Genomic DNA, 22,851 nt, shown 5'->3' on the forward strand with positions numbered 1-22,851 from the left:
CATCTGGGTAGTGCCAGACCGCTATGCACCCACTCAAACTGAGAGCAGAACGCACAAGGGTTTGTCTCAGTGTATTAAGAAATCATCTGAGACAAGATATTATGTAAACTTTAAAAATTTCTAAAGGATATGACACCAATGCAACAGGACAGTAAATTTAATTCCTTTGCCCCCTCAGAAAACGTGTCTGTCCCTTTTCCCTGCCACAAATCCCATCTGTTTTCAAAGCAGGACCCTAATGCTGCAGACTATCATTTATAAAACAGGCTGCTGCAGGGCATTTACTGAAGCGATGCACAAGGCTTGGCTGAGAAGATAGATCTCGCCTCTTACACTGGAGAAAGGGATAGCTAACCCAGAGAGAACCGAGAGAGACGACTCCCGCCCAGTCCTGTCGTACCTAACACAAGGGGCCGCCTGTTTTCCAGACCCAACAGTTGTACTTTCTCCGATTCTAGACCGTCTCACCCTGCAGCCGCAGGCTAGTGCCAGCCCCCCCAGCAGACTCTCTCACTCACTGCCAGCCACCTGGAACCCAGACACTCCACAGGTTGGACTACGTTTCCGGCTCCCGTGAGCCTAGAGCCACAGTGTCAATGAAAAAAGCACTAGTGCTGCTCCTCTTCAGCAACTTGGCCCTAGCTGCAGGCAAGGATCCCCCAGCACCCGCGGCTGAATGGCACCTTCCAGCTCATCATCTGCATGCAGGTCTCAGATCCCTCTGCTCTGAGGCATCAGGCCACAGTACACTGCCCTAGCTTACAGACATGACAGCCATTTTTTTTAAATAATATTGAAGAAATGTTTTAAAATAAATGTCTCTTAATCAGCAAAATCATAAGTGAAACAAGCAGTCTACATGTATAAGTAAAGAGCAGTGACAGTTTCTTTAAAACTTTTCATTTTCTTTTAATTCTAAGACTTCTTGGCTCATGGGACATTCATGTCAGAAGAAACCCACCCCAAATAAACCATAAGGATGCCAACAATATGTACTTTTTCCAGGACCAAAGGACTGAGGGGGAACCATGAGGATTCCACTCTGTTACAGTCTGACAGACTTCAAGGTATGTATACTGTCCAAATGAACATTCAAAGATTAACTGCATCAGATGACTAACTTATGTTGGCATTGATTAACAGTAATATTTTTATCTTTTGACTAAGTCAGATAAGTATAGTTTATAAAGCAATATTTAATAATTTCAGATATACCAAATTGATGGCTATTAGTTTATGTCCTTAAAACCCACGACGGGCTTTTATTTCCTCATATTATTCATATATCATCCTTTTCCTATAAATTTAAAAGTCATGAGTATAGAAAGAAAGAAAAGCCTCATTTATTCAGCTATGGAACTGATAACAAACAGGCTGCTTTAAATTGCCAGGCCAATAAACTATAAAAATTACATACCACTGGCCCCAAAAGGAGAAAGAAGAGAGGAAAAATGAGTCATAATCCATGGGTAAAGAAGACAAAAGCTGATAAAAATAAACATCATTTGTCCAGGGTCCAGCTGCCGGAAATACCATTCTAGTACTACCTCGCACCTGGCACCTAAAAACCCTCTGAAATAAGCAAACAGGATTATTTTTAATTCCTCCAGAAAAGGGGTACATAGAACCTCCTAAAGCCACCCATTGTTCCTATGGACGGTTCTGACTGAGGATGAAGTCGTTATATCAAGAAGAAAATTGTTTCCTTCTAATTTAACACAGCCCTGCCAGTTCTACTCCCTGAAATCACCAGGATAAAATTAAACTCTCTTCCATTTCATGGCTCTGAAAACAGTTAAACACAGCTACTATGGGCCCCGTCACTTCTCCAGACAGAATAACTCCTATCCCTTTCAAATGCATTTCATGATCACAAATAACAATTTCCAATTTTCTTATATTAATTGTATTTAAATTTCTTAAGTACCCATTCTACCAATGAAATAAGCAACACACTAAACCAGCAGAACTGAATGCCAGGCCTGGCTTGTCATTACACTGTGTGTACTGGGGAAAACGCCATTTCTCCTCGGGGCTGGATGGAGGGCCAGACCATAAGCTTCCCAGTCGCAACAGCCTATGAGTCTATCGCAGGCGTCCCCAAACTAGGGCCCGCAGGCCGCATGCAGCCCCCTGAGGCCATTTATCCGGCCCCCCACCGCACTTCCGGAAGGGCCACCTCTTTCATTGGTGGTCAGTGAGAGGAGCACTGTATGTGGCGGCCCTCCAACGGTCTGAGGGACAGTGAACTGGCCCTCTGTGTAAAAAGTTTGGGGACCCCTGGTCTATCGGAAAAACAATGACCTGCAATATTGCTTTCATTTTGTTAAAAAGTTAAAAATAAATATTGAACCAATACTTTATAAGGATCTTTTATGCTCTAAAAGTAATAGTTTCCTAAGAGTCCTTGACTCTCAGGACTATAATGGTGGCTGGTGGGAAGAGAGCGGGGAGACAAACATTTGTCCGACATTCAACAGTGTTAAGATCCTCCTTTGCAAACAACTGGGATTTGTACTTATATAGCATAATTACATCACTACAAGCACCCTTTAATAAGGCCAAACGGACCTGGCCGTTTCTTACTCAAAATTGAAATGAAGCATAAATTTAAGCTTGAGAAGTTATGTTTCTAGAAATGTGCCGTGAAATACAGTAGTTACTACTCACACATGGCTATCTAAATTAAAATTAAGTAAAACTCAAAATCCATTAACTCAGTTGGATTAGCCTCATTTCAAGTACGAAATAACCATACAGATCGCTAGGAGCTGTGTTGGACAACACAGATATAGTACACCTTCCTTGTACAGAAAGTTCTACTGGGGCAGTGCTGTTCTACATTGATTCACATAAATTTTTTGCAAATGGAAGAGAGCACAGCAAAGTCTCAACATACTTGAGCACTGACGTCTGAAACACCTAGGTTGAAATCCTTGTTCTGCTACTTGCTGGGCGACCTTCGACAAGTTACTTAACCTATCCAAGCCTGTCCTTCCACTTATAAAATACGAGACCGTCTGAAAGTATTATCTACCACGAGGGTAGTAGTGAAGATACCATTAGATCACGCTGGTCAAGCACTGTGCAAACCGCCCTCAAGCACTGGACGTTTACAATAGCTGTTAGCTCTCTAGGATAATTAACTCTATCTATTCATAGGTGCACCGAACATCAGCTGAATACTGAGATTTGAAATACAGAGATTCAAGAAAGAGCTCTCAGCCACTGGGTAAAACAGGCAAAATGGTTGTAATACAAAGCGGGAGAAGGGACAAGGGCGGGTACAGGACAGGAGGGGCACAGGATGGATTCTGGGGGGGGGGGGGAATAGCAGGGGCCAAGGCCAAAATCTTAGCTCTGGTAAGAGGGCTCCGGCTCTCCTACTGGTTGTTTCAAATTATTACAAGGCTTCCTCTTCCATGGAGGTGAAAGTACAAAGAGTCGACCTGCTACATAACAGAACAGGAAATCAAGTTTAGCTTATGGCTTTGCCTGATTCTCTTATACATTTAAAATAACATGCTGCTTCTACACAAATCTGGATTGAGATGTACCTTTCAAGGAATCCCAGGAAACCCCTAAAATATGCAGGCATTCTAAATAAACAGACCTAAATGAACATCTACAAAAAAAACACAGTCAAAAAGCAAACTCTGACAACATAAATTTAAAATCAAAATTTGCACTGTTTTTGAAATAAAATACATCAGCAAAATATTTATGCTTATTATTTGTAATAATGCTTAGTTGATAAAAGATATGTAAGTCAATAAATGTAATAATCACTATAAAGAAATGCTTTGGGTGTGCTAAAAGTACAGTTTTCAGGACATTTTAAAAGATAAAGCAGCTATGGGAATTATAATATTACATGTTAGAGAGTAATATGCCACTTTCTATCTGAAGTGCTTAGGTAATAAATCTGAAATAATAACTAGCTATAAAACTGGGCAAACTAAAAACAAGTGATAAAATGTTCTGTTGCTATTATAAAATATAATCCCACTGTGATAATTTAATATTTTTTTGTCAAACACATTCTTGTACTGTTTTTAAAGCAACAAATAATAGAAAAATAATAATATATCAAAGACCACAAGTAATGGGCATAAAACTCACTTTATCACACTCAATATTTTCCTTTCTTACGAAAGAAACATTTTAAAATCTATGGTTAAAGGCAGATGTAACACATTACATTTTGAAAGAAGAAACTGAAATAGTTAATTATTTCACTATTGTACAGTTTTTCTTTTAAGATTTTATTTATTCATTTTAGAGAGAGGAGAGAGAGAGAGTAAAGCAGGGGCGAGGAGTGGGAAGCAGCAACTCGTAATAACAGTTGCTTCCCGTGTGTACCTTGACGGGGGAAGCCCGAGGCCTCAAACCGACAACCTCAGCATTCCAGGTCAAGGCCCTATCCACTGCGCCGCCACAGGTCAGGTCCCCAAAGTACAGTTTTGAAGTAAAGGTATAAGACAGCAATTACACGTGACATTCCCATTCAAAGTAACAGCCCCTTAAGGCTCTACGTTGGCTGTGGCCCCAGGTGAAAAGTCAGCCTCAAGGTATTACAGGCAAAAAAAAAACAAAACAAAAACCATACATACGGGGTGGGCAAAAGGAGCTTTACAGTTGTGAATATACAAAACAATTTATTCTTGTATTATTTATTTGTATTACAACTGTAAGCCTCCTTTTGCCCACCCTGCATACTCTTGGCTGTAACAAAGGATAACTTTAAACATTATAAAAGCAGGCAGGAATAGGAGGACATAAGCTTGAAGCTCTGAAATGCCAACAGAACAGAAGGTAAGAGCATGCTTTCTCCTTCTCTGTCACACTGTACACAGACTCCAGCTCTTCAGCTATCCAACCCGCAGGTGACAGTCCAAACAATTCTCTAGCTGTTCTAACCACTTAGTGTATACCAAATGCTATTTAAAGACTTCAGTCTTCATCAAGTCCATGCAAAACCACTCAACACTGCAACAACTGAGTCAAAAATTCACAGGAGTAAATATATAAGAATACTACTCAATTATTTATACTAAAGAGATAATTTAATCTATCTATATACAAAGATGTAACATAGAGACTCAATATATATTTAAAATTTACCATGTTAATGACTCCACGTAAGGGGCATTCCAGCATTCTGCTAACCAATACACATTTACATCACCTTCCAGTTATTCCGTTTATTTGCTAATAATCTGTGTTGCTCCAAAAAAAAATTCTGAGGCAGCTTAAAATGTTTAGTGTAAAATGAAGATATGGATATAAAAGGGGAAAAAGAGTAATAAAATCAAACACAATGAGGGCTAAGGTATATCAACACAAAATGCAGTTAATCACTAAAGTAGAAAAGTTATAAGGCTATTAGCTTCTGGACTACTCACATAAAAAAGAGAAGCATTATCAACTTTAAGATTTGCCGAGTTCACAGATATTGGCAGTTTTTACAAATAAACAGTACCATCATACTCATAGCCTTGGTCTTTAAGGATCCGTCTGCTTTATATCTGAATTAACTGTCAGAGATCTCTAAGGATTAGGAGTTACACCTGGAGAGCCTAAACTTCATCTAGCACATTATCTACTATTAAGCCCTCAATAAATACTACTAACGTGAACTGTAGGGGGATGTGACCTAAAGTTAGAGTAACAGGGTCAATTTGGCATTAAGAAGACAGACATCTACAAACACTGAGTTAAGAATTGTTAAATATAAAGGAATCCTTTACCTCAACGAGTGCCAGTAATAATAACATTAACATATATACACACGCACAAGTGAGTGTGGTAAAAATCATTATACTCAAAAAACTATTTTTCAAAGGTTCCAGCTAAATCCTGACTCATGGAACACAGAAATACAAGTCAAACAGAGGCCAAGTAATATTCTGGATTGCCTGGCATGTTGATTTTTTTTTTCTTTAAGTGAATCACAAGTAGCCACAAATGTAATTTTGAGTTTATTTCTCTATCTACTCACATACATGAAAAAATAAAGAATAAAAGATAAAAAAAAAAACAACCCTGGGTTTAAATCCAAATCAACCATTTCTAGTTGTGCGACCCTGAGCAAGCTGCTCAACCCCAGGTGTCCCACAGAGCGGATAAAAGACTAAAGGACATCATATATGAAAACCCTTATAAAGCTACAAAATGCTATATAATTATCACTATAATGACAAAAGAAGGAAAACAATTAGTGGCGATAAGTAGATTTTTGCACTTGTGACTCTTTCTAGAAATCACACCAATGTAAGACACTGTCCCAAATTTCTATCTCAATGCCTTCCTGTTATATCATATAGTTATGAAAAATGTTAACCCACACATTTTTTTCCCTATATATTGCTTCATTCTTATAATCTGGAAATTACATTTTCCTCTATTAAATGGCTCTCAACAGTAAGGTATAAGTCAATATTAGGTATAAGTCCAGTCATGGCCTCTTCTATACTGGGAATATCTTAACTAATTAAGACAATGAAAAGTAAATCAGTCAGAGCAGTGGTTTTCACCTTTTTACACTAGGGGACCGGTGAAAATACGAGAGCTATTTTGGGGACCGCTAAGGCAGAAGTCACCCTGAGCATAAGCGAATTTGACTAAGATCACTGGGTCTATCATCTTTATAAAATAGCCTGGTGGTTAACTCTTTCATGTACTGGGACGAAATTTCTGGAGAATCCATGGATCGGTGGTTGAAAAACACTGAGAGGATTTGCAGTTTCTGATTCAAACCTTACTGCAAAGCTCCAGTAATCAAGATTGTATGGTCCTGGCATAATGACAGACATATAAATCAATGAAATAAAATTGACAGTTAGAAAATAAACCTTTACAACATTTATGATCCATTCATTTTTCAACAAAGATGTCAAGCATATTTAATGGGAAAAAAGATCTTTTCAGCAAATAGTACCGAGATAATTAGGTCTCCACAAGGAAATAACTGTAACTGAACTTCTATTTCACACCATATATAAAATAGATCAGCTAAAACAAAAATTCTCACAAGAAAAATATAGGAGAAAATCTTTAGTCTTGGATTAATTAGGCAATGGTTTCTTAGAAATCATACCAAACACACGGCAACAAAAGAAAAAAGAGATAAACTGGACTTCATCAAAATGTAACACTTTTGTACTTCAGGGTCACTGCCAACTGAAAAAACTATCCCCAGAATAGGAGTCAATACTTGCAAATCACGTATCTGATACTTGTATCAAAAATAAAAAAATTACAACTCTATCATAAAAAGACAACTCGACTTAAAAATGGACAAAGGACTTGAACAGACATTTCTCCAAAGATGATATAAAAATGGTCAATGAGCACATGAAATGATGGGAGTCATCACCGTTATGCATCATGGTAATGCAAATCAAAACCACAATGACATATTGCTTCACACACTAAGATGGCTAACATCAAAAAGACAGACAATTACTGCTGCCAAGGCTGTGGAGAAACCGGAATTCTCATACACTGACGGCAGGAAGGTATAATGGTGCAGCCACGTTGGGATATAATCTGGCAGTTTCCCAAAAGGTTCAACGAAGTTACATACTATAATATACGACCCAGCAATTCCACTCCTATAGCATTGAAATCAAATGCCCACATAAAACCTGTATACAAATATTCACGGCAGCATTGTTCGTAACAGCCAAAGAGTGAAAACAACCCAAATGTCCATCAACTGATGAATGGGTAAAACGTAGTATATCCGTACAACAGAATGCCATGGAGATGAAAAGAAATGAAACACTGATGATGCATGTAACAACAAGGGTGAACCATGAAAACATGCTTCATGAAATTGGCAAGTCACAAAAGACCACATATTGTATGATTTCATTTATACAAAATGTCCAGAATCGGCGAATCCACAGAGACAGGAAGTAGACAGCACTTGCCTGGGGTTGGGGGGTGGGAGAGTTGGGAGGAAACGAGAAAGGGGCGACTGCTTAAAGGTAGGGGGTAATAAACATGTTGTTAAACTGACTGTAATGGTCACACAACTCTGTGAATATACTAAAAGCCACCGAATTTCATATTTTATATCTCCAAAAGCTGTTACAATTTTTAAAAAAAGTAAAGCAAAGCCTGTGGTTCAATGAATGTAAATCATTGAAACATAGCAACAAAAAGTGAAAACTGCTAGTAAAACTGAACTACATCCTCTATTCTTAGTGTTTCCTCCTTTTACTTGCTCAATTACTAAGTCAAAAATCAAAACCCAAACGTATCATTTTGCTGTTATCTGTACTTTCAAAATATAGTAAGAATCTGTCCCACTCCCATGCTCATAAAGCTAATACAAACTTGGACAACTCAGACCATCCCAGCATTTGAATTTAGCTTCTTTGCAATACAGAAGAAGAACTTATCTTTTAAACAGTATTTTAAATTTTAATTTGGCAACTTTACTAGCAAGCTGCCAGTTTAGCACTAGCATCAAGGACTTATAAACAAACACACTAACTAGCACACAGATTTGAGATCGGTGCTTTTGATAACCTGTAAGGAATGCTAAAAGTCACAATATAGTCATCTACAAGGGGCAGCAATTCTGCCTGTTAGAGCTCTGTGTAGATACAGCATGCATTTGACCCACTCTATCCAGCTAAGCTGGTGTGCAAGGCACTGAGGTAGTGAGCCATGGTAACCAACAGCCCAGTACCTCCAATTCAGCGTGTGGTATAAAAAGATTTCTGAATCTGCAGAGACTTCAAAATAGAGCCCTTGCAAATTATATGCATCAATTATGTTACCCATGGTACAAGCTGAGGCCAAGCAAACAGACTCTACTATTTATAGGAAATACTCAAGTATGTAACCAAACTTCACCAAAGGTATGTTTAATTTTCTATGTGTATGGCCCTATAGATCCTATGATTTCATGAACAGAAACTTTTTTCTTAGATGTATATAAAGTTTGGTTTTTAAACATTAACTCTCATATCGTCATTTTAAAAAAAGACTCACAATTTAACTCAGCTTTTGTTGCATTTTTACCTCAAGGATAACAAATAAGTGAAAAAGAAACTGAAAGATGTGCATGCATCTGCTTCATATAAGAAGGAATAATCCAACCTAATATCAAAGTATTCTGTAGCTACTCTTTTAAAAAATATTTAGGGTCATTCAAAAAATTAAGCAATACTACAGTAGAGTAACAGTAGAGTAACTTCCTCTAAAAATGCCTTAGGTAAACTTACCTACCTACAATGAGTGATGTAATTCAGGGAGACTTTATGTCCACAAGTTCAATGACAGACTTGCAGAATACTTAAAACACATGCTAGTTAGTTCCTTCAATATGATCCCAAGAATTGCTTCACTGTACGTCATGTAAGAGATGTACCAAGATTTAGAATTCCCATCTCTAACCTGACATACACACAAACTAGATTGTACTGGTCTGTTCAGATTCCAGGAAGTAATAGTAGACCACAATCTAAGTGGAATGCGACACCCACCCACACCCACAGAGACAATAGATAAAAATCCTTCACTCCAAATGCCTAACCAGGTAAACCCACAGATGTTCCCTCCCATGATCTCTATCTGTCACAGAGAGCTTGCACTACCCAGGCCACCAAAAGGAAGGGTTTTGAGAGGCACGGGTTACTGTGAAAGGTAACACACAAAGGTAGTACTAGGGGAATGACATTTGACTCCTTCAATTAGGCAGATAGCTTTAATTTAGTAGACTTCTAAAATTAATTCATCCTAGCCATTAGGACAAATGTGCAACCACCACAAACAAACAAACAAAAAATCAACCACAAAAGCACTGTTAAACTTTATTCCAAAAATAAGCCAAACTAAAATTATGCTCTACTTCCCTTTCTGAAGAGAGTAACCACATCCTTACTGAAATAGAGAAAGGCAATTTTATTATAAATCACAATCAAGTATTTGGCATCAAACAACCCAAAACACATAGTAATCCACTTAACAAACACACTGACACACTGAACATCTACAATAAGTAGCACAGCTCATCAAGGACGTAGACCCAACCACCATTTCCCACTCAGCAACAGCAGACAGGACCCTTTGCTTGCCAAAGGGGAGCACCACACACATGAAGGTGAGGTGGTGGGTAGGATCTTTTATCTCTGCCTGATCCAGTCCAATCAACTACTTCAGATGAATAAAAGGAGCCAAAGCCACTGCACCATAGACTTCAACCTCGATTCTATAGCAAACTTATTGGCAATCCAGTCTTCATACCATTAAATGGATTTCCTTGCAAGTTCCCTAAGCAAACGAATTAATCAAAGTAAGTACAAGTATACCTCATTTTATGGGGCTTCACTTACTGGGCTTCACAGACATTGTGTTTTTTACAAACTGAAGGCTAGCCCTCCACCGGCAAAAAGATTACAACTTGCTTTATTGTGACACTCCCATTATTACGGTGGTCTGGAACCGAACATGCAACATCTTCAAGGTATGCCTATACCTGTCTACAATGCTTTATGTCAACTGTATCTCAGTGAAACTGGGAGAGGGGAAAAATACAACAAAATAGCTATCTTTCCTAAAACTCTCTGAAGAGCCTATTATGTGTGACATTACATTTTGAAATGCTTTATTTATAAAGAGCTTCCATAACCAGTAATAATATCATTAACTAAGGCTCAATGAAAGAGTAAATCTCGGCACTGGCCAAGGGCTCAATGGATAGATGCTGGCCCGGCATTTGGACGTCCTGGTTTGATTTCCTGTCAGGGCACAAGAGAAGCGACCGTCTGCTTCTCTCCTCTCTCCTCCTTCTCTCCCTCCTCCCCTACCATAGCCAGTGGCTCGACTGGTTCGAGCATCAGTCCTGGGTACTGAGGATAGCTCGTTTAGTCTGAGTAATATATCATCCTCAGGAGCTAAAAATAGCTCGGTTGCGAGCACTGGCCCCAGATTAGGCTGTTGGGTGGATGCCGGTGCGCATGCTTGTGTAGTCTGTCTCACTATCTCCCCTCATGTTACTTAAAAAGAAAAGAAGAAAGTAAATCTCCAAATTTCAGATGACACAATAAACTTTTCTTTTTTACTTTAAATAGAACCATGGTTTAACTACTTTATTTAAATAACCATTGGTTTATAAGTCGAGGCTGTATTAGGGTAATACATAAGAAAATAATATATCCAATAGCAAAGTAGCAGTTTAACCATCACATGATATTTTATGTGGATTCCGTTTATCAAAAATAAGCCTTAAACAAGCATATTAAGACCAAGTAATTAGCTTATTTTGCCAGTCATCTCTTGTCAAAATTTAAGCAAGTATATTAAATTCATGTACTTACCAATAACCCACTGTTTGTAAAAAGGTTATAAAATGATATATGTGGTAAAAAAAAAAAAAAAGTTTATTAAAAAAGAAACAAAGAGTCAAACAATTAAAGCAAATACTATCCTAAGAAGTAGTGGGGATTTTAGGTTTACTTCAAACTGGAGTTCTGCAAATCAATCCATTTACACGAACTGGCCACCAAAGCCTAAACAAGGATCTGTCATCTGAAACCACTGTGATGTAACACAGTCTTAAGTGTGACAAAAAGTGTTACTGTTAAACTTTTACCTAACAAAGAAACGTGTTCTATTTGAGTGAAACATTCTTTGAACATTATTCAAGTTTATATACCTCATATGACTCTCAGGTAAAAAACCATTTTAGATTCACCACCAACATAATAAACCTATTAGAACTCTTCCTACACAAATTAGATGTCAACCAGCCAACTATCAATAGAACCATCTGTAAAATTTTAATATCTGTAGTTGCAATCTTTACTTTCACATAAAAAATAAGATCAGTAAAGTCAGAAGTCAGACCTAACAATAAATTCTACCTGCATTCAATATTGGAAACATTTCCCCATAATCTACCCTCTCCCCTTCAATCCACAAGACTACCAATTTAAACTATAAAAACACCATCCTGGCCTGATTCCAGCACTGGCCTTAGATCAAAACAGAAAGAAATGTCTTAAAATAGCCAGCCATCCTCCAACTACTGCACCAGACTGCAGATAAAGTCTAAAACCAGAAGTCATTTCTCTCCTCTTCTTCCATGTACCTGTATATCATTCATCATTTCCAGGCAGGTACTGTACTTCCTAGAAGTAAACTCTGACCAGAAAATGGATGCCATGTGGACATAAAGGAGAGAATGTTTTAAATTAAACATCATTGCCTCAAATCACCCATTCTTACTTAGTCACAATCAATGATTGTAAGAAATAGTGTAAACCAGGAAGAACAGTTTTATGTTTCGGCACTTTAAAAAAAGCCACTTTTCAACAAGATAATAATTGAGTAATTATCAAACAGCAAATATTTTAGTTACACTATTTACTCTGTCATTAAAAAAATCATTTAAGGCCCCAACGCCATTTCTATTAAAAGATAATTGTATTTGTTACCCTATAATTTCATTATCTTATTGTTATTGCATAATTCTATTTTCGGCAACTCCACTGTACCACTACAAACACACTTACTCAATATTACATTTATGCACAGAATTAACCACCACTGTCTTCCACAGTCATTTAAATTCAATCCACAATAATGGCTTTACTAATAGACACAACAGTTGCACATCAGACTAACAGTTCAATTATAACTCCTGCAAAATATAAAGATACATAAAAATCCACAAGTACTTACCTACAGTTGGGGGGAGGATCCAACGTAATTTCTGCAAGTTCCTTCTGAATTCTTTAAAATAAAAACAAAGTTATGTTAAAATGTCTTCACTCACTTAACATGTCATTAAAATGTTATACTTCTACAAATACTTATTCTGCATAAATCATCCTATGCAATAACAAAGTAGGAATTTCTGCCACAGTTTTGGCAATGCACCTACAAAGGATAACAAGGCTGGCCACCAGCAGTGCATGCAGCCTGTGGAAGCAGCAGCACTGTGACTGAATTCAAACTTCGTTAAACCGCTGAACTGATAACACTAACCAAAATTTCTAGTTTATATTGGAAACTTTTGTCGCATTATTTGTGGATCATTTCAACTTCTGATTTGTACTAGAACATTCCTATGTAGGATGGAAAGATGATCAGCTTAAGCTGAATCTAAGCATCCTGATTCATCCAATCAATTGAAGAAATGATTATTGGGACCTCAGTCCACCTGAAACTCTCAAACTACATGTGGTGCCTGGTGGGCAGTGGTGCAGTGGGTAGAGCATCAACCTGGGACACTGAGGCCCCAGAGTCAAAACCACAAGGTCGTCTGCTTGAGCCTGTGATCAACATGATCCCATGCTCCCTGGCTTGAAGCCCAAGGTTGCCTGCTTGAACCCAAGGTCACTGGCTCGGCTGGAGCGCCCCTCACTCCACCCTCATCAAGGCATGTATGCGAAGTTATCAATGAACAACTAAAGTGTCACAACTACAAGTTGATGCTTCTCATCTCTCTCACGTCCTGTCTCTCACACTTAAAAAAAAATTTAAAAAAAATACACACACACACACACACACAATATATATATCATATATGGCCCCTAGGTTGGAATAGGTTGAGGCTTTCCAGTTTGACACTATTCCTTCTGCTAGAACTATCCTATTGATATGTAAATAATCATTTTAATATCATTGCAGGAATTTCACACAAAGAAAACTTTTTTTAAAACCAGTCTTACGTTATTTTCAACTTTGATTTTGAATTGTACATAACTCCCTATATACATATATACAAAGGCTAACAGTGATACACTATTATTTTGTATACTTAGCAAACTCTTAACTATCATTCATGCATTATTAAATGTAGCCTTTGTTAAACAAAAAAAAAAACAAAAACAAAAACAAGTTCTCAAGAGCATTTCTTCTCCTTCGCTTTGGTTTTTAAATATGAGATTCACTTCTGCTGGATGCCTGTTGTCTGGTAATTACTGTGGTAGTATATGAATGATAGTTGATTAAAGTACTTTAAAAAACAAAAGTATGAACAAAAACATTTACTTTCGATTTCATTCTACATCTTTTTCAAGACAACCACTAGAACTACTAAAACGGACAAGACTCCTCCTCCAGGAGGAGCAGCACCCAATTCCTGAAGGAACGGCATACTACTACTAAAATGTTCATTTTCCTAAGCCACGTGACTTAAGGTTAGAAGGCATTATAAAGTAGAACAAGACTAATAAATTTAGGCCCTGGCCGGTTGGCTCAGTGGTAGAGTGTCGGCCTGGCGTGTGGGGGACCCGGGTTCGATTCCCGGCCAGGGCACATAGGAGAAGCATCCATCTGCTTCTCCACCCCCCCCCCCCTTCCTTCCTCTCTGTCTCTCTCTTCCCCTCCCGCAGCCAAGGCTCCATTGGAGCAAAGATGGCCCGGGCGCTGGGGATGGCTCCTTGGCCTCTGCCCCAGGCGCTAGAGTGGCTCTGGTTGCGGCAGAGCGACGCCCCGGAGGGGCAGAGCATCGCCCCTGGTGGGCGTGCCGGGTGGATCCCGGTCGGCGCATGCGGGAGTCTGTCTGACTGTCTCTCCCCGTTTCCAGCTTCAGAAAAATACAAAAAAAAAAAAAAAAGACTAATAAATTTAAAATCGAAAAACTTTCATTTTAATTCTGTCATGCCATTAATTGAGAGTTCTTAGGTAAAAAGACTGTTCCCTCTCTCTTTCTGCTTTCTGTCCTATAAATTAAGGTGTGAATTATTATAAATTTCATGATCCCTTTTATTTTTAAAACACAATTTCCTTCTCATATGGGTTCTATGATATGTTTTTATGCACATAGAGCACATGTTGCCCACAATTAAATGAGGGAAGTCTCAAAGATCTGACATAGGAGAACAAACACCCTTTATGGAGTCCACACAAAAGTGTAAAACAGGCACTGTAATGGGTAAGTCCAGGGTAAGGGTAGCCAACTGAGTACACATACATTCACCTCTCACTCCTTCAGGACCCCACCTGGTGGGAGAAGATACGGAAAGTGCAAAAGGGAATAATCAGCAAAAATAAGGGGGTGGTCACCAATAATGAGAAACTTCAATATATTTCTGGAAGACAAAGCGGCTGGTATAAATTAAACAGGTTCAGATGGCCAAGAGGGGGCTGCAGGGTGCATAAAGACACATCTTTCGAGGGAGAAAACAAAAAACAAGACAACCAGAAATCCCAGAAGAAAAACACCTCTGTAAGAAAATCACAGGTCAAATATGAAGCTAACTAAAATATAAAAGAATTATAGTTAAATAACAGATGTTAAAGAGAAAAAAGAGGTATTTGATAGATTGTCTAAATGCTATGACTCATTGAATAGATTAATCCTTGTAGGAAATCTAATTCTAACAGCCTGTTTGGTCTGACAGACAATTTAGTGGGTCTTTTAATAGAGATAAAGCGCAGAAGAATATATATAGTTGCACTAAAATTGAAATGTTACTAACCTTGAAGGTTTTAAATTATGTGAAGTAAAAGAAATCAGCTAAAAGTGGATGCAGGATAGGTATGAGTAAATAGAAAGAACAAAGGTATTGATAAGCCCCATTTTACAAAGTAGGGAACCAAGAAATACTCTTGAAATTCAAAGGAATAAGATAGTGACTATGTTTGGCCTGACCTGTGGTGGCGCAGTGGATAAAACACTGACCTGGAACACTGAGGTTGCCAATTCGAAACCCTGGGCTTGCCTGGTCAAGGCACATAAGGAAGCAACTATTGTAAGTCGATGCTTCCCGCTTCTCCCCTCTCTAAAAATAAATAAATAAATAAATAAATAATAATAAAGAAATAGTGACTATCTCTAATTTGGAGGAGGGAAAAGGAAGAGTAGGTACACAAGCTATATCCTCAAATTTCACAGGAAGGAGTCAAAAGATATTATTTATGTCAACAATTCAACAGATAGATGAGAGTATATTATTTAGAGTTCTGCAGAAAACCAATAGAAAGACTAAACTCAGCTAAAAAGTTTGTTTCACAGGAAAGAAATTGTGATAGGGAGGGTGTGTGGACAGAAAAGTGTTGCTTTCCATTAAAAATGTCTCTGCAATGTTTCCTTTGTTACCAGAAACATGAATAATAACTTTTACAAATTGTTTTTAAACTAAGAGGAACCAAAGAACAGGCATTCAAAAGAACATCTTAAAATGTCAAAGAAAACTATTTTTAACATAAAAGGACTTCTTTGGCATTTTTCAAATAACTCATCTTGCTTTATGCTTACACTGTCCCTATTGGTTTAAAAAAAATTGATACATTATAATTTGTTGCCATAAAGTTCTATTATGGAAGTCAAACTCCTCCAGACTCTGTAATTCCAAATCTAATTATTCAATAACAAAAGCAATTTATTGATAAACTTGACAACTCTTGAGTAATGAATCAATATATACCTAAAAATGGTTGTATTTCTCTTGACAAAAAAAGATTATACTAAGAATTGCTATTTAAATGGTTGCAAGATGTCCTGCTATTTTCAATGACAGCAATTCAGTTCCATCTCAAAAGTTGTCATCATACTATATATTAAGTTTCCCAGTCTTGACATGTGGAGTAAGAAAGGTAGCTATTTCAGGCACTGTCCCTTAGGGTGAGAAAAAATGAAAAAGTATCAATAATTCACACTTACAGTGTATCTTTCACATGATGATCTTAAGACTATTAAAAGTGAATTAAATAAATCTCACAGAATTCTCTAAGTATTACTGGTTTATCAGTCCCCCTTTAAAAAAAGGGAAACTAAGGCTAGTTATTATAAACTGCTAAGATAAAAGACAGGCAATTATCTTGCTAAATCAAACCAACAAGAAGACCTCTCTCTTTTTTTTTTTTTTTTGTATTTTTCTGAAGCTGGAAACAGGGAGAGACAGTCAGACAGACCAGGGGCGACGCTCTGCCCCTCCGGGGCATCGCTCCACCGCGACCAGAGCCACTCCAGCGCCTGGGGCAGAGGCCAAGGAGCCATCCCCAGAGCCATCCCCAGCGCCCGGGCCATCTTTGCTCCAATTCTTTGCTCCAATGGAGTCTTGGCTGTGGGAGGGGAAGAGAGAGACAGAGAGGAAGGGGGGGGGTGGAGAAGCAAATGGGCGCTTCTCCTATGTGCCCTGGCCGGGAATCGAACCCAGGTCCCCCGCCAGGCCGACGCTCTACCACTGAGCCAACCAGCCAGGGCCGAAGACCTCTCTCTTATCAGAACTTTTAAGGCAAAATTATTTCTTCAAACATAAATTAACTAGACAATTGCCTAAATTTCCAATTTCCACCAGGCAGTGCCACATCTATGATTATTATGATACGGAATTCAGCAACTGCACATTATTTCTGAAATAAGTCAGCAGCAAAATACAGACTAAATTTCAGTGTAAGACTTCACCTAATATAACTATTCCAGGAATGGTAAGAGTACAGCCTGTGACTGTACTCTTTGCTAAAAGAAAAGGTGGGTGGTGGTGGGGAATAACAATCGTGATTCATTGAGACTTAATTGAAGAATACGGTAGCAATATTATACAAAATGGAGACGATATGGAGCACTCATTTTAACATCAACATACTGGATTAAAACAGTTCAGAAAAATGAAGCACTGTGTATGTAGTGACATATTTAAAACACACAAACACATATTTTAGGTTAAAGAAACTTCAATAACTCACCCGTACCAAGAAGAACATGAATATATAGACATGGAATTTTACAAAGATGTTTTCTTGGCAGTTAAAAAAGAAATCCCTTTATCCCACCTAGATGATTTTCTTGACATTCCCCTCCAGACTGCGTTCCCCAGTCACTGGAGAACCCCTATGCTAACCAATTCAATCAACTGATCAGAGCTTCCAAAATGCACTTATTCTCAAAAAACAAAACATCTTGTAATTAATTACTAAATTTTTTAAAAATCTGTGTAGCCTCTGAATTAACCCAGGAAACACAGAGCCATTGCAAACAATAAGTTTAATTCTGAATAGTGATACAACAGAAGCCCTGTTATCCACAGGGGATACAGTCTAAGACCCACAGTGGATGCCTGAAACCTCACATAGTTCCAAACTCTGTATGTACTAAGCTTTTCCCTATATTGTACATTTATACCTACGGTAAAATTTATAAATTAAGGTAATTTCAAAGGTAGACTCGTTCTCACCACAGATCTTAACCTCAGCACATAATTTTTTTAAGTTGAAAACCTTCACCTTTTAACTTAAAGGATCACTTGATGGTTTTCTCTTTGGCGTATCCTGATTGTCAGCATCACTACTCTAGCACTGTGGACCATTATTAATTAGAACAAGGGTTCCTTGAACACAAGCACTGCAATACCAAGACTGCTGATCTGATAATCAATAGGCAGGAAGCGTACACAGCGTGGATATGCTTGACAAAAGGATGATTAATGTCCTGAATGGGTGTGAGATTTCATATACTACTCAGAACAGTGTGCAATTTAAATCGTGTGAACTATATATTTCTGAAATTTTTCATTTAATATTTTCGGACTGTGGTTGGCCATAAGTAACTGATAATGCAGAAAGCCGAAGGTAAGAGGGAACTACTGTATATATAGATGACCTCTGAACAGCACTGAGGTTAGGGTAACCACCTGACAGTCAAAAATCCATGTATAACTTTTTTTTCTTAGCAGGGAGAGAGATGAGAAGCATCAATTCTTCATTGTGGCACCTTAGTTGTTCACTGACTGCTTCTCCTATGTGCCTTGACAGGGGGCAGGGGGAGCTCCAGCTGAGTCAGTGACCTTTTGCTCAAGCCAGAGACCTCCGAGCTCAAGCCAGCAACACGGGGTCATGTCTAGGATCCCACACTCAAACCAGTGACCCCACGCTCAAGCTGGTGAGCCTCCACTCAATTTGGTAACCACCTCAGGGTTTTGAACCTGGGTCTTCTGGGTCCCAGGCCAACTATCTATCCACTGTGCCAGCACCTGGTCAGGCTCCACATATAAATTCTGACTCTCCAAAAATGTAACTACCTTTCCTTGGTATCCGTAGGGGATGGGTTCCAGGACAATCTCATATATATCAAAATCTGCACATGCTCAAGTCCCTATATCAAACGGCATAGATCAATGCATACAATTGGACTTCCATATCTGCGACTCCCAACTGTGGAGCAACAGCAGTCTAGGTATTCATTGAAAAAAATCGGCATGTAGTGGCCTCACGCAGTTCAAACCCATGCTATTAAAGGGTGTCTGTGATTCTAAGAGACCCACTGATTTTTTAAAACACTCTCAATTGATGACTGTGCACATTAACTGGAAGATGCACCCTGATTTCAGAAACATTAAAAAGTTTTTAAATGTACATTTAGAATTAAGAAAACACAGTAATTACAAAAGATTATCTACAATCTCATTCTCATATGGAAGACAAACTTAGATCAGCCCATATAATAAAAGTTCACACTCGAATAGACTAAAATCCACCTTTTAACCTAACTAAAATTTAGAGTATAAAACCAAGTATCAGTCCTAGAATATTATAATGTGTCCAATAAAATCACCATGTCCTTTCTGAACAAAGTTAATTTGGAATAAATGTGGTTTAATATTCACATTTACAGATGTGTCCACATGTGAAAGCAGCACAATCATTTCAACAAAGAGCTCGAAACAGATGTTTACAGAATTGAGTAGCCGATAATACCATCAAAATTTCTCACTGCAGACACAGTTCAACTAACCAAACACTAGCAAATATAACAAGAGTAATAGACATGTTTCTACACCAAATGATTAATTTTACAAGTACAGTCCATTGCATGCAATTGAGCTCCTCTGTGCAAAGTACCTTTTTTGAGTTACTATAATATATATATATAATTAGAGCATCTGAGTTTTTCTAGTTTAACAATCGTATTAAGTACTCAGAGGTTAATACCTCATTTTCCTAAAGTTTATTAAACAGACTTGAAAAATGTTATCATAGACCTTAACTGGCACAAAGTCTATAAATAACAGGATCAATGTGTGATACTTTACTATGTGCCAAAGAAATACCTTATCACATTCAGTCCTCAAAACAGCCCTGTGGCTCTGGCCAGTTGGATCAGTGGTAGAGCGTCGGCCTGGCGTGCAGGAGTCCTGGGTTCGCTTCCTGGCCAGGGCACACAGGAGAAGCGCCCACTGCTTCTCCACCCCTCCCCCTCTCCGTCTCTCTCTTCCTCTCCCGCAGCCAGGGCTCCATTGGAGTAAAGTTGGCCCGGGCGCTGGGGATGGCTCTGTGGCCTCTGCCTCAGGCACTAGAATGGCTCTGGTTGCAACAGAGCAACGCTCCAGATGGGCAGAGCTTCGCCTCCTGGTGGGCGTGCCGGGTGGATCCCGGTCAGGTGCAAGCGGGAGTCTGTCTGACTGCCTCCCCATTTCCAACTTCAGAAAAATACAAAAAAAAAAAAAAAAGCCCTGTGAAGATGGTACCATTATTACGTCCATTTTACAGAAGAGAAAACTGAAGCTTAGAAATGTTAGATTATATAACTAAGGCCACAGGACTACTAAATGCTAGAACTTAGACTCAAACCCAGATCCTATCTCTAGAGTCCAAGTTCTGCATTGCTTCTGATTAACTATCTCTCATAAAATGATACTAATTGGAAAAAGATTTTACATTTGAATAAAAATTAGTTATCAATAATAAAAGGTAAATTAGAATTTTATTTTGAAATGAGCTCTAACTTTGAATCTTCTGAACAAACTGTACTTGTATCCAGATCCTAATATCCATGAAAGTTCCAATCCCTGTAATAAACTCAAAAATCTAAGGCAACCAGTAAATAAATACTGTGACACTACTGCACGAGGCACTAGGGACATAATGGTGAACTCTGAAGATGTAGGATGCTACCCCATGATTCCCAGTCTCTCTCATTGCTTAGAATGTAAGCAGACAGAGAGAAAATATAATAACTTCACTGTCAACTAAAATGGTAGAAGGGAAAAAAATTAAGCTTTTTCTTTTACTTAAAAAAATTAACAGCAAAGCAACATTTTTATATTTAAAACAAATGGTAAATGACTACACCCACTGTCACACAAAACCACTAGAGACCACCCACAGAAAGGTCATGAATCACAATTTGAAAATCCCAGATTCACAAGAATGAATTTGCCAATGGAAGGATTCTTTCGACGACAGGCACATGCACTATCTCAAAATTGGGTCTTACCCCCTATTTAAAGGGGGCAGGGGGAGAACTATATAGGCTTGAATACATAATCTACATTTTGTACACATTGTAATAAAATAAAGCAAAAGATGATCCACGTACTTGAAAAAATTCACATATTCTTCACACTTTCACACATTATACAGTTTACCCTCTTTCAAAAGCATAATCTGGTCTTTGATACATCACCCAAGAAATACGACTTTGAGGTGCTTTACGGTGGTGCTGCCAGGGGGAGAGGCTGGGCCTCCCAAACATGGACAGGAGTCTTTGCTGAGCAGCAGTCACGGGCAAGCAGAGAACAGACCGGGCAGAAGCACTCTCGAGGCCTACACTCCACAGACCGGGCCAGCCAGCCTCTCTTTTCTGAGAAGCTGAGGAGGGCCCATGAGAACCCTATCAGAAGCTGAGGACTGAATTAGAGATTCCTCATTCACACAGGGCCACAATATGTCCTGGAATACCTCTTATCCACCCACCCCCAAACTCCTTTCTTTCAACTAACTGTCACAACTCTCCATTCCACCTTTCAAATCTATTCTGACTTCACGCCCTGTTTTCCAGCAGTGGGCCATTCTGTGTTGTGGTTAGGAAGCAGAGGGGCAGGGGCAGCCACATGAAGCTCTCTGGACTTGTGGTGTCATGGCAACAACAAACTGAACCCTTTCCCCTGCACTAGCCAGTTCTAGGATAGAGGTTTCAAGGTCAAGGCTGACTTTCACACAACTCCTTCAACAGAGGTTAGGGGTCAGCAACACACTTCTGGGAAGGGGGAACTGACCACCCTAATCCCTGGGAATGGGTTGCTGACCACTCACCCTCACTCCAGCATCTCTCCTTACAAAGTCACATCCCACAGGGGGCCTAAGAAGGTTCTTCACAATTCTGATTGCCTAGGCCAGAGGAAAACAGGGTCTCCATAATGGATTCTAATTTGGGAAAGGAGTTCCCCCTAATCCAGGGGTCCCCAAACTTTTTACACAGGGGGCCAGTTCACTGTCCTTCAGACCGTTGGAGGGCCGGACTATAAAAAAAACTATGAACAAATTCCTATGCACACTGCACATATCTTATTTTAAAGTAAAAAAACAAAACGGGAACAAATACAGTATTTAAAATAAAGAACAAGTAAATTAAAATCAACAAACTGACCAATATTTCAATGGGAACTATGCTCCTCTCACTGACCACCAATGAAAGAGGTGCTCCTTCCAGAAGTGCGGCGGGGGCCGGATAAATGGCCTCAGGGGGCCGCATGTGGCCCGCGGGCCGTAGTTTGGGGACCCCTGCCCTAATCCATACTCTCCAATAAAATGTAACGCTGTCATTCAACAAACAATCCACAATGCCCAAAATTTACAGACTACTTTTAGTTATACTTCTTTTTTTTTCTTTTACAGAAACAGAGAGATGGACAGATAGGGACAGCCAGACAGACAGGAATGGAGAGAGATGAGAAGCATCAGTTCTTCATTGTGGCACCTTAGTTGTTCATTAATTGCTTTCTCATATGTGCCTTGACAGGGCTATTGCAGAACGAGTGACCCCTTGCTCAAGCCAGTGACCTTGGGCTCAAGTCAGCAACCTTGGGCTTCAAGCCAGCGACCTTTGGGCTCAACCCAGCAACCCCATGCTCAAGCTGGTGAGCCCACACTCAAACTGGATGA

The 22,851-nt window shown here is 38.9% G+C and overlaps 1 protein-coding gene across 1 annotated transcript in view; it reads right to left on the bottom strand.

The window, feature by feature from the left end:
• Nucleotides 1-22,851, bottom strand: part of UBE2E2 (ubiquitin conjugating enzyme E2 E2) — a 322,326-nt gene that overhangs the window by 292,074 nt on the left and 7,401 nt on the right. Inside the window, exon 3 of the mRNA XM_066351320.1 lies at nt 12,703-12,753. Within this exon, the coding sequence (XP_066207417.1) occupies nt 12,703-12,753 (51 nt within the window). The remainder of the gene's footprint in view (nt 1-12,702; nt 12,754-22,851) is intronic.

The sequence above is a fragment of the Saccopteryx leptura genome, chromosome 10, assembly GCF_036850995.1.
Source record: "Saccopteryx leptura isolate mSacLep1 chromosome 10, mSacLep1_pri_phased_curated, whole genome shotgun sequence".
Lineage (NCBI taxonomy): Eukaryota > Metazoa > Chordata > Mammalia > Chiroptera > Emballonuridae > Saccopteryx > Saccopteryx leptura.